Source organism: Mercenaria mercenaria, chromosome 15 (assembly GCF_021730395.1).
Source record: "Mercenaria mercenaria strain notata chromosome 15, MADL_Memer_1, whole genome shotgun sequence".
NCBI classification, from domain to species: Eukaryota; Metazoa; Mollusca; class Bivalvia; order Venerida; family Veneridae; genus Mercenaria; species Mercenaria mercenaria.
The window spans coordinates 10,773,687-10,792,154 of record NC_069375.1 but is presented as its reverse complement, the minus strand read 5'-3'; the positions used below and the strand labels follow the sequence as shown (position 1 = coordinate 10,792,154).

General features: G+C 34.6%; 1 protein-coding gene across 2 annotated transcripts; it reads right to left on the bottom strand.

Annotated features, from left to right (window-relative positions):
• Positions 1-4,653: 4,653 nt before the first annotated feature.
• On the bottom strand, positions 4,654-16,196 carry LOC128548906 (uncharacterized). 2 transcript variants are annotated; one of them, XM_053524536.1, is made up of 4 exons: positions 15,283-16,196; positions 14,070-14,204; positions 13,307-13,522; positions 4,654-6,146 (listed from the first exon to the last, which is right to left on the bottom strand). In XM_053524536.1, exons 1-3 carry the CDS (start codon positions 15,826-15,828, stop codon positions 13,448-13,450), a joined length of 756 nt encoding a protein of 251 aa, XP_053380511.1. In that variant the 5' UTR covers positions 15,829-16,196; the 3' UTR covers positions 4,654-6,146; positions 13,307-13,447. The 2 variants fall into 2 exon arrangements, with proteins under 2 accessions (XP_053380511.1, XP_053380512.1); XM_053524537.1 differs by having other exon boundaries at positions 13,307-13,432.
• Positions 16,197-18,468: the final 2,272 nt, after the last annotated feature.

Below are 18,468 nucleotides of genomic sequence, written 5' to 3'. Positions count from 1 at the left end.
GTTGTGACAACTACTTAATGCTCATCACAAGCGGGTTCATCAACAAGCAAAGGTGCTTAGGCAGAAATGAGCGGAACAGAATTCTAAGACTTCTATGTACTGTCATTTCTTTTTTCAAGAGAGCAAAAAATATTAATGCATGTGAGAAATGGGCATTCAATCAATACTGGAAGTTAAAAGTTTTGACATTGATTAAATGCAAAGGACCTAAGGACCTTGCATGAGGTCAAAGTCAAGGTCACAAACCAAATCATTGTAAAGGACAGCCTACACTGAGTGTATGTCTGAAGTTTCAAGATATTCTGTCAATGTTTTAAAGTGTTACTGTAATATGAAAATAATAAACAAGTGCAAAGGGAGATAATTTGCTAAAAAAAAGCCAGGAAAAGTTATGGTTACCTCATTTCCGAACATTTTTGATAAAACTGATGAAGTTTGAAGGAGCAGAAGGTGCAGCAACATGCAATAAAGTGTTGCACCTGTATTATGTAACACAATGTTTTTTACCATGTCAATACTTGTTCTTCTATGAAAATTCATGTCTTCACTACAGGTTTATTGAATTTTTGTAATATACGAGGCTATAAATGTATTATGACATTTAATGCTAACAAAATTATGTAATGTTATGTTATCTATTATGTAACATAACTGCTGTACAAAATGTTAAATCTATATTCCAATCCCAGGTGCACAGGTTCAGACCTTGTTTAGAGTGCACACAATGTTAGAAAGGAATCCTCTGAAAACTGTAAGGGGAGTTGCGGCGACACAAAGTAAGGTATACATAGTTAATGGACAGATAACACATGAATAATATACGTCTAATAATCAGTCACCGTCTATCAACGGCTGTATAAAAGCCATGAAAAGAATCACATTGAAAGAGTATCAAGCATACTTTTTTAAGTATATACATTGTAAAACTGCACTGAGAGTTACCTGAGCTATGTCTGACATTCAAATATGGTAAATATGAAGTTTCAAAGGAATATATTGAGTAAAACGAATAAACTCAAAAAGGTTTCTGTTATCAATTTGTTATTATTTGAAGTAAGAAAGCTCTGAAGGGTTATGAAGCAGCTGTGCAGTCACCAAATAAGCAATTTGAACATATAAGTTGCTATGTACCAGAGATATTCTCTCTTTGGACCTCCTTGGTCATCTCATCTTCACCAGAGAATACTATTCGCAGCGGCTGTGACCAGTTGAAAGTAGATTTACCAACAACTCTTAACGTCGTATGTAACAGCCTCTCCCGTTGAACAACTATTGTTTGTGGCTCTGAGGGCTGTAGTGCTTTGTCAACCCATTTCTTCAACAGTGAGCTGTCTTTCTCTTCTTTATTGCTGTAAATGAATGACATCATTCAGAAAATAATGTCACAACTGATTTCAAATAACAAGAGATCCAACAGGCAGAGGCGCAACACTAGTTCCCATGGCCTAAATATGAACGCACCAGAGCAATTCGTACAATCTTTGGAGGCGACCACCAAAGGATCAGACTGATATGGTTTGAAGAAATTGTTCATGCGTTGACACGCACACAACAGACACATGGCAATCAACATATTGCTCATCTTTAGCACAATGTGATCAGATGAGCTAAGAATATGGCAATCTAAGGATAAGACAGACACGCTTTCTGACCTGAGCAGAGTTGTTACTCCCTTATCAGCTGGTAAAAAGTTATGTATTACAATAAAATGTGACTAATTACTTCTAACTTCATTTAGTTTGCATCAAATTGTTTCTTACCTATTATAAAAACTTAACAAACTTTCTTTAATGGCCAACTGCATGTCATCTTGTCCGAAATACTCTTCCGCTGACATAGCATCATTTGTCTGGTTGGAAGACTGATCTACTGTGACAGCATCAGGTTCTATAGAGTGGTGGTTAATACTTCCCGACATATCAGCTGTTTCACTGTATATTACTGTGGCTGAAGGACACACTCTACGCTGGAAGGTAAATATATTTCATTTTGATTGTACTCAAGTGAGATGTCAATTAAAATAAATCATGACTATTGGCAAGCCGCATCAGACCCCCAATATCAGAACCAAGCGGTTTGACTTCTACTGAATTATTTGTCAAGGTAGACCCAGGTTTAAAGATGTAAGATGCAGCTGTGTATTTAGGTGATAGTTCAGTCAACAATTAGAAATTTAAAATTTATTTACTGATTTTATTCTTACTGTAGTGCTGTATTAAGAGTTACATCCCCTGATTTAGACAAATCTATGAAACTTACACCATATTATACGGCAGTCAAGCTAAGGACGATTGGAACCAAAGTCAATAGAATGGCACCTTTCAATGAATGTTTGTTTCAAAGTTTCATGAAGTTCTGCCCATCTACTTAAGAGATATTAACTTGTAGATTACTAAAAAAAAACAAGAGGGCCATGATGGCCCTATATCTCTCACCTGTTATCATTGCACCTGAGGACAAGAAGGTCTTCAGAAAAAATATCTAAGTCCAAAGGACAGGAACAACAAAGGGAAGAAATTTAACCGAAAAGAAAAAAAATTCTTACAAGGTACAGATATGTCAAAATACACCTAAAAATTGGAGGTACCATCCATGTTGTACCACAGAAAAGTGGTCTCGGTTTTTCCCTACAGCCAATAATAAAAAAGTTACTAAAAATAAGCTATTTATAGTAATGTAAAAGGGAAGTAATTAAAAAAAAATTATTGTAAGTGAACAAAAGAAGGATCTGCCAAATAAATCTGTTGACATAAATGAAATTTCAGATCAGTATCTTCATTAGTTACAGAGATACACCCATTTTGATTTGAAATAAATGGAGGTAATTTGACATAAAATCAGTCCATAGTTATCTTCCCTGATTGGCTCAGTCCAACTAATGACAATAATGAAATTTCAAATAAGTCCTATAAGTACTTACTGATATAAATTCATTTTGATTACTATCAGGGGAGGTAATCAGATATAAAATAACTCTGGAACCTACGATTGGATCTGATTTGTCATGGAATCCAAGATTTATTGTTGTTGAAGATATTTTGGAAGTTTGTATCAAATAAAACCATAAATGAAGTATCTATATGGCTGCAAAAGCCAAAATAGCCAATTCTGGACCTTTAAGGGGCCATAACTCTAGAACCCATGATGGAATCTGGCCAGTTCAAGAAAGGAACCAAGATCTTGTAGTAATACAAGTTGTTCAAGAAAGGAACCAAGATCTTATGGTGATACAAGTTGTGTGCCAGTTTGGTAAAAATCAAATCATAAATAAAGCTGCTATTGTGCAGACAAGGTCAAAATAGCTAATTTTGGCCCTTTCAGAAGCCATAGCTCTGGAACCCATAATGGAATCTGGCCGGTTAAAGAAAGGAACCGTGATCTTATGGTGATACAAGTTGTGTGCAAGTTTGGTTAAAATAAAATCATAAATGAAACCACTATCGTGTAGACAAGAAATTGTTGACGCACGTACTGACGACGGACGACGGACGAAGGGTGATCACAAAAGCTCACCTTGTCAATATGTGACAGGTGAGCTACAAATGGAGATAATTTGTAAAAACTACAAAACAGAATTATGGGATCTTTACATATTTAATGTCTTTTCAAAAGTGAGCAAAATTTTGCTGCACATGTGAAATGGGCCTTCAATTATTTTTGAAATTTGATCAAATGCAAATGACCTTGAATGTTGTCAAGGTCCATGACAATGGAAAGGTCATCCTACAGCGGCCATAACTCTGAGGTGACTTGTATGATCATATTCAAACTTGCTGGCCCTCTTCACACCATGATGATATATTTGTAGCAAGAATAATTGAAATCATTTGACAGTTACTTAGATGTGGCACCTGACGAACGGAAAGATGGACCACCAGATGGACATTCTTAGGAAAGGATACTTATGTGGACACTCTCTTGTTCTCCCGTTTGTTCTGTTAGCCACGTGAGAGAAAGAATGAATAGCATCTATTGTTCTCTATTGTTCTTCTAGCCACATGGATACCTAACTGCTTGGACAGACAGGGGAAGGACGGACAACGGAATACTATATCCTTTCCTCTTCTAGCAGGGGAAATAAGCCCTGCCCACTATAGCTATGCATATGAACAAAATAGAGGCATTCAACTATTGATTCATGACAAAAACAGATCTGTCTATTTTTAGCTCCTGAGACAATTTACCGCAGATCTGAACGATCATTGCTGTAAATTTTCATAACAATTGGCCCTGCTGTTTGAGTGGATTATTTTGACATTTTGTTGAAGAAAAAGTTGATAGATACACACGTGATAGACGACGGATGAAATGTGATCACAGTAGCTCACAATGATCCTGTTGTGCTCAGGTGAGCCTACATATAAATAGCCAAAATAAAAATTATATTATAGCGATAAGCAGACAAGCGGACATTGTCATATATTTTTCAAACCATTGAACCATATTTTTGATAAATAAGGACACTGCCAACTGCTCCAAACTTCTTTACATGAATTATAGGGTCACAGCGGGCTTGATTCTTAGTTGTACGATTATATCTGTTTATAGCTTACCAAACAAAACTGTCTTCTCTGACGAGGAGCTGGTATGTCTATAAACTCTATGTCTGCCGTATCAGCTGCACCACAAGCCTCTTAATAAAAATAAATAAACATTGGTTGAAATTTTAAAACAAGAGGGTCATGATGGCCCTATATCGCTCACCTGTTATCATTGCACTTTAGGACAAGAAGGTCCTCAGAAAAAATATCTAAGTCCAAAGGACAGGAACAACAAAGGGAAGAAATTTAACCAAAAAGAAAAAAAAATCTTACAAGGTATAGATATGTTAAAATACACCTAAAAATTGGAGGTACCATCCATGTTGTACCACAGAAAACTGGTCTCGTGTTTTCCCTACGGCCAATAATAAAAAAAGTTACTGATATAAATCCATTTTGATTACAATCAGGGGAGGTAATCAGATATAAAATAACTCTGGAACCTATGATTGGATCTGTTTTGTCATGGAATCCAAGATTTCTTGTTGCTGAAGGTATTTTGGAAGTTTGTATCAAATAAAACCATAAATGAAGTCTCTATATGGCTGCAAAAGCCAAAATAGCCAATTTTGGACCTTCAAGGGGCCATAACTCTGGAACCCATGATGGAATCTGGCCAGTTGAAGAAAGGAAGCAAGATCTTGTGGTGATACAAGTTGTGTGCAAGTTTGGTTAAAATCAAATCATAAATGAAGCTGCTATTGTGCAGACAAGGTCAAAATAGCTAATTTTGGCCCTTTCAGGGGCCATAACTCTAGAACCCATTATGGGATCTGGCCGGTTCAAGAAAGGAACCGAGATCTTATGACGACACAAGTTTTGTGCAAGTTTGATTAAATACAAATCATAAATGAAGCTGCTATTGTGCAGACAAGGTCAAAATAGCTAATTCTGGCCCTTTCAGGGGCCATCACTCTGGAACCCATAAAGGAATCTCGCCAGTTCAAGAAAGGAACCAAGATCTTATGGTGATACAAGTTGTGTGCAAGCTTGGTTAAAATCAAATCATAAAAGAAGCTGCTATTGTGCAGACAAGGTCAAAATAGCTAATTTTGGCTTTTGAGGGGCCATAACTCTGGAACCCATAATGGGATCTGGCCAATTCAAGAAAGGAACCGTGATCTTATGGTGATACAAGTTGTGTGCAAGTTTGGTTAAAATAAAATCATAAATGAAACCACTATCGTGCAGACAAGAAATTGTTGACGGATGCACGAAACGGACACACGACGGACGAAGGGTGATCACAAAAGCTCACCTTGTCACTATGTGACAGGTGAGCTAATAAAATCTATTTCCATATATTAATCTTTGTCCTACTTCCACTGGCGTGCTTGTAGAAAGCTTTTGATAATGAATTCGGTGAAACTTCAAAATATAGGTCCTAATGCCATACTTTTACATGAAATACACCTCATTCTTCAGTTGCAATGCTCGAGCACTTAGCATCTATCCCTCGAATTCTTAGCAGGATGCAAAAGTCCCCTTAAGCATCCGTTATGGTTATAGAAAATGTTACTACTGGAAACAAACTCTTACCATGTACTTCTGCCTATTTGTCACCACAGTAGGTGTTCCTAATTCAATGTCATCTGAGCAGTTCTCCTGAGACATTTAAATACTGAAATGACTTTTTTGATTTTAAGTGTTTGTAAATACAACATGTCGACTAGTTGAATGCTTATAAGGCCGTGAGCCAAGACTCCAAATTTAAGAAATTGGTACCAATCAGACTGGCAAAAAGATTTAGTGTTTTTTGGATAGATATATGTCTGTAGTCTTTGAAAAAGTTGGGGGGCCTCTCTATGGCACAGATTAGTGACCGAGTTTTATGTATTTCTATGACAACCAAAATTTTGTTAAAATATTGAGAAAACTATCTATCATATTTTGGACACAAAAATTCTATATAATTTTGTAAAGATTAAGTATATATATTATCATATATCACTTACTTAGATGCAAAAAGCTCTTGCAAAGAAAAAATGTCAAGTTGAGCCAAGATGTTACACATTTTTTATAATTTACATGACTAAACATATAATGTTACTTATAGAATGGAAATTGCCTTTGAAGTTTATGTTCAAAGCAATGTTTTCATTTTCAGGTGTACTTAAATTGTTTATTTTATAATAATTCACTTCATCACACCCCATCAACAAAATTGCATGAGTAAACAAACACTTAATACCTTTTTATTAATATAATTTACGTGACAATTATTTATTAAAGAAATAAAGATATTACTGCATATTCATTTTAACAATATTTCTTCATAACAGTAAGTGGTGTGATTTTATAGTTCCCTGAAGTATTTTATACTTTGTATATAAAAACATATTTTCAATATATATTATACCCTAGAGTAATGGATTCTTCAGTGTAACTTACATAAAATACGTTACCAAAATATCAAATGTCACATTTCTATGTAATCTTGCCAATTCTATTAAAATGAATTTTTAGAACTTTTGAAGTAGTTTTTATCCTTCTATGAATTTAATTATCACAATGAAACATCATCTTCATATATTGTTACAAAATGATATGAACAATAAACACAATATAATAATCAGTAATTTTTTATTGAAAATTTGTTTCACATTAACCTTATCAAGTACAAATTTATATGCAACAAGCATTTAAAGATTCAAAATTAACATTTATAGATCAAACCTGTTTTGTATTGATTTGTACACAGCAATTAATAGAAGCAATGCGTTAACATGAAGTGAATTATGGTAACTGAGCTGAATGTGTTACATTTTTGGTATTTTACGTTACTATTGCACAAAATTATACATTGCCCAGAACTGTTTTCGTTCAAAATTCAAATATGTATATAAACTGCTTACTTAACATAAATATGTCTAATCTTTTGGCATTAATGGAATTGTATTGTAAAAGAACTGCTTTTATTATCCTTCATTATTATGATTTACATGACATTTATTTGTTATAAGAAATAAACATTTCGCATATGATTAATACGTACCCTACTTAATAGTAACAAAAATATTTTCTTTCCTTTTCCAATTTCCGATTTGTGTAGAAAAAGAACATTTATAAGTATATGTAAATATCCATAATAACAAATCCAAAAGCGTACCTTCTTTTACAATACGTAACCAATAGGCAATATATGCATTGTCCATCTATTTTAAACAATTAAAACTTAACAACTGTTATTAATTGTCGAAGTGTAATATCAAAAATGTTTTCTTTCAAACAGAATCAGAAAATCATTTATTTACAGAAAAGAGTGCTTGACATATATCTCATCAAATATAAATCTATAAGATTACCTTAAAGTTAAACAAGAGCACCGCCTTGCGGGTGCTGACGCTCATCTGATTTTTTTTGTATAATAGAAATATTGTCCTACCCACGATTTTCTAAGTCTAAAAAGGGCCATCACTCTTGCAAAAAGCAGGATAGAGTTATGTTTCTTGATGTACAGTGTCCACTTATGATGGTGAAAAACTGTTGCAAGTTTTAAAGCAATAGCTTTGATAGTTTATGAGAAAAGTTGACTTAAACATAATATTCAACCAAGAAAATGATTTTTCTAAGTCCAAAAGGGGCAATAATTATTGCAAAAAGCAGGATGGAGTTATGTTGCTTGCTGTACAGGGTCAGCGTATGATGGTGAACAAGAGTTGCAAGTTTTAAAGCAATAGCTTTGATAGTTTAAGAGAAAAAGTTGACCTAAACATAAAACTTAACCAAGAAATCTGATATTTTCTAAGTCCAAAAGGGGCCATAAATCTTGCAAAAAGCAGGATGGAGTTATGTTTCTTGCTGTACAGGGTCAGCTTATGATGGTGAACAAGTGTTGCAAGTTTTAAAGGAATAGCTTTGACAGTTTAGGATAAAAGCTAACCTAAACATAAAACTAAACCAAGAAAACTGATTTTCTAAGTCCAAAAGGGGCAATAATTCTTGCAAAAAGCAAGATGGAGTTATGTTTCTTGCTATACAGGGTCAGCTTATGATGGTGAACAAGTATTCCAAGTTTCAAAGCAATAGCTTTGATAGTTTAGGAGAAAAGCTGACCTAAACATAAAACTTAACCAGGCAACGCCGACGCCGACGCCGACGCCGACAACCGCTCAAGTGATGACAATAACTCATCATTTTTTTTCAAAAAATCAGATGAGCTAAAAATGAACACTGAACCCAAGCTATGTTAGTTTCAGTAATAACATGCTTTTCCCCCACATGTATTCTTGTTGTAAGAGATGTTGCCAAAATACATATGGTTTTTGAATATTTATAAACTAGCTGTGTGTCCACAGGACACTGGTGATTTCACTTTCTTCCACTGCACATGGTTTCGAGATTCTAGACGATTTTTTTTTTTTCCAGATATATGCAACAAAGACGTTAAAGCACTTTATGTATTGTTTCACCAAGTCAAGGACCATAACTCTGATCTTGCTGAGTGAAATTGCAAACAGGAGTGCAATTTCACATGATGTATAACAATCCTCTAACATTTCAAGTCTCTAGGTTAAACATTTTAAGATACACGTGACATTAACTTTAATGCACTTAATGCATTATTTTGATTAACCCAAGGGCCATAACTCTGGTCTTGCAGAGTGAAATCAAAAACTAAATCCAGATGCATAAATTCACATGCTGAATAATATTCTTGTATGATTTCATGCCTTTTTCAGATATACGCAATACAAATGTATAAGCACTTTATGTGAATCTTTCACTAAGTCAAGGATCATAACTCTGGTCTGGCCGAGTGAAATCGCAAACAGTTCACAAGGTGCACAACTTCAGATCCTATATAACAATCATCTAAGTCAAAATTACTTATTGAGATACATTTAATACAAACTAGTATGATCTTTATGTATTTTTTGACTAAATCAAGGACCATAACCCTGGACTGACCAAGTGAAATCCAAAACAGTTCACAAGGTGCACAACTTCAGATCCTATATAACAATCCTCTAAGTCAAATACTAATTGAGATACATTCAGTACAAACTTGTCTGATCTTTCTATATATTTTTGACTAAATCAAGGTCCATAACACTGGTCTGACCATCGAAAAACCCAAACAAACCCTAAGGTAAACAACTTCACATGCTGAATAATATTGCCCTTATGTTTCCTGACCTTCATTCAATTACGTTTTAAGATTCATGTGACTCCAACTTTTATGCTTACTTTTTCTAAGCTTAGGGCCATAACTCTGTTCTGGCTGAGTGAAATCTCAAACAAAACTCTAGATGTACAACGTTATACACTAGATAACATTCCTATAACTTACATAATCCGTGGTCCAATACTTTCTAGGATACATGCGGCACAAATGCTTAGGCCCTTTCTTTGCATATTTTTGACCAAGTAAAGAGCCATAACTCTGGTCTGGCTGTGTGAAATCCCAATTAAAACACCAATTGCACAATTTTACATGCTGAATGACAGTTCTGTGAGGTTTGATAACTCTGGGTCAAATATGTTATACACGGCACAAATTCAAACAGATATACGGCCGACTATTTTCTACTAAGTAAAGGACCATATTTCAATTTTTTCTAAGTTACATTTTCATGCAACACAAACTTAAAGTCCCCTTCAATGCATATTTTATCCAAGTAAAGGGTCACAACTCTGGTTTGGTTGTGTGAAATCCCAACTGAAATATCAGGTGCACAACTTTACACATTGAATGATAACTTGTGAGATTTGAAGACTCGGTGTCAAATACTTTTTAAGATATTATGTATAACTTAAATTCGAACAGACAGATGGACAAGGGCAACTCTAAGTGGCCTCAACCCCCGCCCCCAACACACATACACTTTAGAAAATTGCGACGGGGACAAAGAAAGCTAACATATTTTTGTTTAAAAATTTATCTCTTTTTGTTATATATGAAGATCTGAATAATAAATACATATTTATAACTCAAATGTTTAACTGAATAGGTCTTAGATCTTATGAAAAATGATAACAGTTACTGTTAAACGGAAATCTTTATTTGTTTAGTGGTGGAGTGTTCAAGGTCACTGACTGGAATCACTTGCCCCTCACTGATCTGCGTTCGCTTCGTATGTTTTATTTATGTGAAGAAGTATTCAGCTGGTTTACATAAGGTTGGTCATTTTACCAATATGACAACCAATACATGCCTTCCTTTACCATCAAAAGCTGGAAAAGTCGCCATATAACCTAAATTCTGTCAGTGTGTCTCGACACCTAACGAAACAAAACATTAATTTCACTGTCTTAGTCCATACGAAAGTTCATTGTTGGTGTGGAAATATGAATTCATGTATAAAGTCATATTTCATCAATTGCAAGGGTGATTTTCTGCATAAATGTCTTGGACACATTTACGAATGTGATCATGAAGTTTATTTAGTTTTGCTGTAATAGAATTCTGGTTAAGCCAGCGGGCTTGAGGGGTGTTATAAGTTTCATTACCTCTCGAAGACTTGATCAAACTGAGTGTAATGCAGGGTTGAAGTACTAAGAAGCAAAATGACGAAATAAGCCATTGGAAAAAAGGAGGTAGAAGTGTACCGGTAGGTGGGGTATTAGAAATACTTACAAGAAACAATATTTGATATAAGATAGTGTGAGAAATGCAAAAACAATACAACAATAAACAATTTGGGATATAGGGCAACAAAAGGGTATGGGGACTCTGTATATGAAAAACATTTAAGATAGAGTAAGTTACAGATGTTTAAAGTTAAAGAAACATAATGAAGAAATAGCATGGATGTTGGACTGTTAAAGAGGGTTACTTGTGATCTGGTATGGACATTTGGAATGATACCAAAGGCGTTATAAGAAAATTAAAATATCATTAGGAAAATACGTTTTAATAGAATTTTGGAGTGTTTCATAATTTTTCGTCTAAATGTTTGATGAATTACAATTCAATTAAAGATATATTCCTTCATTACCCTACATTTTTTTAAATTTGAATGTATTATATGGAAATTGTATGTCCACATGAACATGTGAGTTTTAAGTTAATTTCAAGATTGCTTTAGGGAAACATTCTGAATTTACTCATTATATTTACTATTTTATTTTGTTGTGTTTGAAGACATTATAGTAAATTAAATTATCATCTTGATATTAAATTGTTTAGAATATATGTAGTAATGAGTTACTTTCAAAAAATGAATAATTGTTAATTTGTTCAATACATAATTGCATAATTTTTGCAGACTGGCCTCCATTTTCTAGAACTAGTGGTGGATTTGAAAAAAAAAAAAAAAATTTCCACAAGATTCCAATCTTTTTTTTCTCAACAATTGCAAATACAGTTTTTCAACAGTAATGAATTATGATATACATTTTGTACCTTTTTATCCAGTAAAGTCTGGTATTTATTGACCTTTTTTCACTAATATTCACTACATAAAGTCTTAAATAGATGAGAAAAGACATTGCGTTAGATGCTAGTACAACTGAGTATAAAATGTTTACTGTAATAAAGTGACTTGTTTAAGAACAGGTCTCAATCAATCATGGGAATCCAGATAATAGTGACTATCCGAAGACTGTTACACTTTCCGTTTCAGTCTTTTTACACTTCATCTACATATTTCAAAAATCAATTTTTCTTATTTAGTGTCTTAATCAATCTAATAAAATAGAAATAAGATGTTAGCCATACGCATACACCTGAATAATACATACTATCAGTAAAAATAGTGTTTAAATGTGATTACCCCACATTTATTTTGCATGATTCACTAAAACTAAGAACTCATCAGCTGAAATAAGTGGTGTTTTTCTCCAGATATAATCCTAATTGACATATTCATTTGAAATATCAAGGTAAGTCCCATTATCAGCATATCTAAAATGTAAAAATATACTATTTTGATGAAAAATTATGTTGTTGTTGTTGTTGTATTAATTTATTGCCACAAATATTCATTTTTTTAAAGTCAAAATGTTGTTTTCTTTGAAATAATATATGTAACACATCAGTAAGTGCTAAAAACTATCAAGAATATGTCTTTAGACATTAAGACATCGTAGGTAGGTTGAATATAAGAATAATTGACATTTTCAAATAAATGGCGGCCATTTTGGAAGCCATTTTGAAATCGCTTGATTTCAGACCTTAAGCTGTGCCGTTGACAGGCCCCCCTGAATTTTTTTAGAAGTGCACATATATATCTTTCAAAAAGTGACATAGAGAATTTGCCAGAAAAATGGTACCAATTTTTTGTCTAGCTCATGGCCTATATCAAAGTATTAAGTATACTGCTTATAATGTATATATGCCAAGTGATCAAGATTATCTCATCATAAAATATACATGACTGAGTTAATTTTCTTATACGTAGAAATTCCCGTCTAAAATTACTCTTGTCCTCATGGATAATCCATCAATGTCTCAATTACAGAGCATTGTTAATGGGTGAACATGTTGTGCTAATTCAGGTAGAGTTAGCAAACATTGCATTGGTGCTGGCCTAGAAGGCTAAGATGACACAGGAAGTTATTGTTTAGTTTTAATGCAATGCAACACAAGCATGGAAAAGGAAGATAAACATCTACCCAGAGCAAGAATTTGCAGAAAAGATAAGAGCTTTAATGTTAATATTCCACCTGAAGTAATCAAACAAAGTTCTATGATCCTAAAAACAGACATTACTTGAAGCATGATTTTGTAAATGTAACTGTACAAAATCTACAACTGGACCATTACTAAACTGAATTTTGGGACAACTGTGATACAATTAAACAAGAGTTAACATTATTACCTGTCGAAACGCCTGGAGTGTCTCTCATCTGTGTGACTCACACTGTATACCAGACGAGGGAGGTGACCAGTCCTACAAGTCTGGCAATGACACTACAGTGTGCTGGTCAAGCTCATCTGACGAAGACTGAAATTAGCATGATCACTGAAGTATATTCATATGCCATAATGATGCTTTATCAGTAACTGTATGGCCAAAGTCCAAGAGTAGGTACACCTGCAATCAAAAATGAAATATATATCACGAACATCTACAATTCAGCTACACTTCAGGATGATCATGTGTACAAAGGAACCAGTGTTGCACATGCCCATCAACAGGCCAAGAAGCAAACAGACCAATGGACGAACCAGACAAGATATTTTGTTTATTCCCATGATTTGACACAAAAATGCATGTCTGCAGTTTTTCTTTATATGTGTTTGTTCATCACTTCAAAGAATATTTTTAATTTGTTTTCTATTACAGTTAGAATTCATTATGTCGATATCGCTTATGTCAAAATTCCTGATATTTCGAAATATCACACGAGTTTTTTTTTATTTACAAGCTTGAATATTATCACTTGTACAAAATTGTAGAATTGAAATTATGACAAAATGACAGCAACATTGGCACTCCTTTCCAGTGGCATCTACATCTTTCCAGCAGCATTTATGTCAAATAATTACTAGATTCAACATATTCTAGATTTAAATCTGAAGAAATAAACAGCCTGTGAATATGGCACCTAAAGTTCAATTTCACACCACTATGTTCCTACCATGCACTCATTGGATGCGAGAAGAGTTGCGTCACGAACAGCAATTGGCGCCGTGGTCACAATCTGAACCTCTGGTGCCACCTCTTCCACTGTACTGGATGGCTTGTTGGTCGCAGTGTGCACCTCTTCTCCTACCTGACAACACAAGAGATAAGACCTTTATTTAAATTACACTGTTTGGCAGAAAGTACCTTATGAATAGAACTATCACTTATGGTTCATTATAAATACCCAAACAATACCACTTTATCAGAGGCAAGCTGGATCATTTTGACACAGAAGAATATTTTGTAAGCATTCTGAGGATAGAAGTATGTTTGGCGAGAATTGGTGTGGTGTCTTTTTGTTAGCATGTGTGCATGGGATGCTACTTGATATGTGTCATGACCTAGTACAGCTGCCACATCACATTGCAATGTGTGGGTATAATAAGTGGATACAAGTGCCTTCTTTACACTTTTGAAACTTAAAAGAGAATACCACATCAGTATGACATCAACTATGGTAACTGCACTATTCAGTTGGAAAGCTTTAAAGGTTTACGAGTGTTTGGTTTCATTCAGCTAAACTTTAAGCAAGTTTGTTTGTTTTGGGTTTAACGCCGTTTTTCAACAGTATTTCAGTCATGTAATGGTGGGCAGTTAACCTAACCAGTTTTCCTGGATTCTGTACCAGTACAATCCTGTTCTCCGCAAGTAACTGCCAACTTCCCCACAAGAATGATCAGAGGTGGAGGACTAATGATTTCAGATACAATGTCGTTTACTTTAAGCAAGGGTAAGGCTGAATGTTAAAACTATTCTATCAATATAATGTTTCATAGCATCACGGTTTAACAGCCCAGTTTTTCCCCCCATTAAATTTTTTTCCCCAGGGAAAACCTAGACTGGCATGGTTTTTCCTAACATAGTCAACTTCTTTCCTTAGGAAAACCTAGCCTGCCCAGTACTGTAAAAGCAGAAATTTTCGCGAGAGTTAAATTTTGCTGTATTCGCGAAGCCCAACATATTAGTATCGCTAAAATAGTTCCTCGCGTAAATATTCACCGTAAATATAATTCAAATTAAAGAATGATACCATTTTCACAATTTCGTGAATATTAAACCTCGCAAACATACTCAAAATTTCAAATTTGCAAAATTTTGACCTAGCGAAAATATGTGCTTTTACAGTAATTCATTAGTAATTCATTGCACACATTATTTCACTATACCTTTTCAGTCTTCTTTTTGGAATATAAATATACCCAAAGTATCTTTAATTTTGACTCAATATAGAGTTCGTTGATTGTCTTTTCCATATTGACACACATGCCTTGGAAGTCTTTCAGTTTTAATTCAAACTCTTGTAGAATACTTCGTTGGGAAACGCCGGATGGAAAGAATGCATCTAAAGCATGGTTAAGGACTGCCTTTAAAGAAAGTGTTTTCTCAACTGTGAGATGGCGGACACCACCTCCACATCGTTGCCACACTTGCTTATAACACATGGATTCGTTGCTGTAATCCATCCATCCTAGCTCCAATCTTCTTATGGTCCTTTCCACATAAGCATTTCCAGCTTTGAAACCACAGCTGCGGAGAGTAGATCGCTCTTTTTTCCATTTCCCACGTAATTCATTCAATGCATTTGAGCACTGATTACTTTCAGTGCTTGACAGATCACCTTCAGTTTGAGACCTGCAGAAAGCTATTGCCGACACTCTATCACCATACGCAGGTAAGTATGATTTCAACGTATTGTCATCAATTAACAGCATGACACTGCAGTCAATCTACAAAAGCATAATGAACAATTAGAAATTTAGAACTATTATGTGCTATCTATAAATATATGTAGTCTGTATATCACATGTGCATTGAACAATGGAACAATCAAACACTTACTGAAATGTAAATTTACTTTCTTTACTGCATCAAATAAGAGGTATTACTGATGGTGAGGAATACCCTCGCTAAAGCTTTGACACAACACAAATTGCTTGTTTTGAATACATGTACAATACAGAAGTAAATGAGAGCTGTAACTATTGAAAACTGGTCCTGTCCAAATCATACATGTACTTGTTTTGAAAACAATGTGCTACATCTGGTCATAGTTTATATGTTTTCAAACATAAAATGTGCAATTGAATTCCTTATAAACTGTAGAAGAAGCTGAGCTGACAAACTTGCACACAGTAATCATGTGGTTATTTTCAATAAACCAAGTGTTATAATTCCTGTTAAAAGGCCACTTTAAAAGTATTTGATACATCACCTTATAGTTATCACTTTAAAAAATTTTCATCCAATTTACTTGTAAACTGTAGAAGGAGTTGTACTAAAAACATGCATGCAGGTGTTCTTAATGAACAAAGGGCTATAAATCCTCCTATAATATTCTGATCAAACAAAACAACAACAAACACTTCATGATAAACATGTCCTGAAAGTTTCATCAAAATCCCTAGCAAACTGTAGGAGGAATTGCATTTAATGTGATATGGGACGGACGGGACATGATGCGATGTTATGTGACGTGACAAACAACCATTCTGGTATAGCCCCCACTTCACTTTGTGGTGCAGGGTATAATTACACCACGAGCCGTCTGTAAAGACAGACTGCTCCACTATCTGAATGCGTGCCAGTGTAATAAATCAACCCTGAACATGGCAAAACATTTTTATAATGCTTAAAGTTTTCCAATGGCTGTAGTTTATGTAACACATGTATTCCACATTTGTTGAATAACAGCCTATAGAGTCTGAAAGACTCGTGTGTAGTTTTAATGCAATACATACATTATTAAGCAAGATGTACACTGATACAAATGCACATAAACCTAACCTGCTACAACTTTTTCACTGAAAAATTTCATTGGACTGCCATTCTTGTAACCCATCTAAATTTACCAAACATGACTTGGATGGTAGTCATGATGGTTAGAAACTGTTACGGACTCATGTGTAGTGTGAATATGTATGCAATGGTAGCAGAAATATGCACTTACATGTTGTTGCACATACACTTTAGAGTGAGGTGTGATGGGATGCTAAATGGTGATACAGGGATGAGTTGAAAAAATTAAGCTCAAAAATTAATATAACTGTAATGTAATTGTGCAGCTAGTTTAGAAGAAATCATGTTTGCAGAATGATAACATCTGGTACTATTTCTGACACCAGTTGATAACTTCTGCGATAAGCTATAAATTTTAGATATTCTGTCAGCCATGCATTTTGGACTTTGGTGACCATACAAAATTTTCACAATGTGTGTCAGGCCTATGTGAAGTGAAATATACCGTATATAAATATCACGCTTGCAGATCTTGCAGATGTGCAAAATATCTCTAAAAAGTAATCACTGTAAATGCAGTGCAGATTGCAGATTAAGTGAAATGCTCATTAGCATTGTCATCCTTACTTGGACCCGTCATGAATTTGAATTCTTCAACGGGCAACTTGTTTCTGTTTTTCTCAAAAATTTGGAATATGTCTCCAAAAATCTCTCATGTGATCCTTAATACGACATACTATTAGAAATAATACTATTAGCATCAAAATGTACACAATTGTATGTTTGTGTCTGATGTAATAAGCATATCGTGTCTTTCCAAACAACAGCTTGAGGAAAAGAATCACATATATCCACACAAGATCCTTTCACTTGTCTTATATTATTACCCCAAATAGTACAAATGAGCTTGTTTTGTCTGTTGTACAGTTAACTGCTAACCACTGATAATAACAACTGCTCAAGGGCCATGATAAAATAAACAAGGCAGTTCGAAAGACAGCTAAATCCCCCGCCACTGCTATGGATAGTGAAAGGGTAAACTTTTGATTTTAGCTGTGACCTTGACCTTGAACTGACATGGCTGACTCATGAATTCTGCACAACGTCTTGATGAGGTGATCATTTGACCAAAGTTTCATGAAAATCCTTCAAGGGGTTTAGGAGATACAGAGCTGAAACCTTTGACCTTCAGTTGTGACCTTGACCTTGAGTTGACATGGCTGACTCATGAGTTCTTGATGAGGTGATCATTTGACCCAAGTTTGATGAAAATCCTTCAAGGGGTTAAGGAGATACAGAGTGGACACAAAAAGGCTCAAACCTTCGACCCTTAGTTGTGACCTTGACCTTGAGCTGACATGGTTGACTCATAATTTCTGCACATCATTCTGATGAGGTAATCATTTGACCCAAGTTTTATAAAATTCCTTCAAGGGGTTTAGGAGATATAGAGCGGACATGAAATGGAAGGCTCAAACCTTTGACCTTCAGTTGTGACCTTGACCTTGAGCCGACATGGCTGACTCATAAGTTCTGCACATCGCCATGATGAGGTGATCGTTTGACCCAAGTTTGATGAAAATCCTTCAAGGGGTTTAGGAGATATAGAGCGGACA

Excerpts from the sequence above, each read along its gene's own strand:
- LOC128548906 (XM_053524536.1), bottom strand. The coding sequence starts at position 15,828 with ATGCTGTTAATTGATGACAATACGTTGAAATCATACTTACCTGCGTAT. Across the intron at positions 14,205-15,282 it reads CCAAAAAGAAGACTGAAAAG|GTAGGAGAAGAGGTGCACAC; the intron begins GTATAGTGAAAT and ends TTGTGTTGTCAG. Across the intron at positions 13,523-14,069 it reads TCGCATCCAATGAGTGCATG|GTGTACCTACTCTTGGACTT; the intron begins GTAGGAACATAG and ends TTTTGATTGCAG.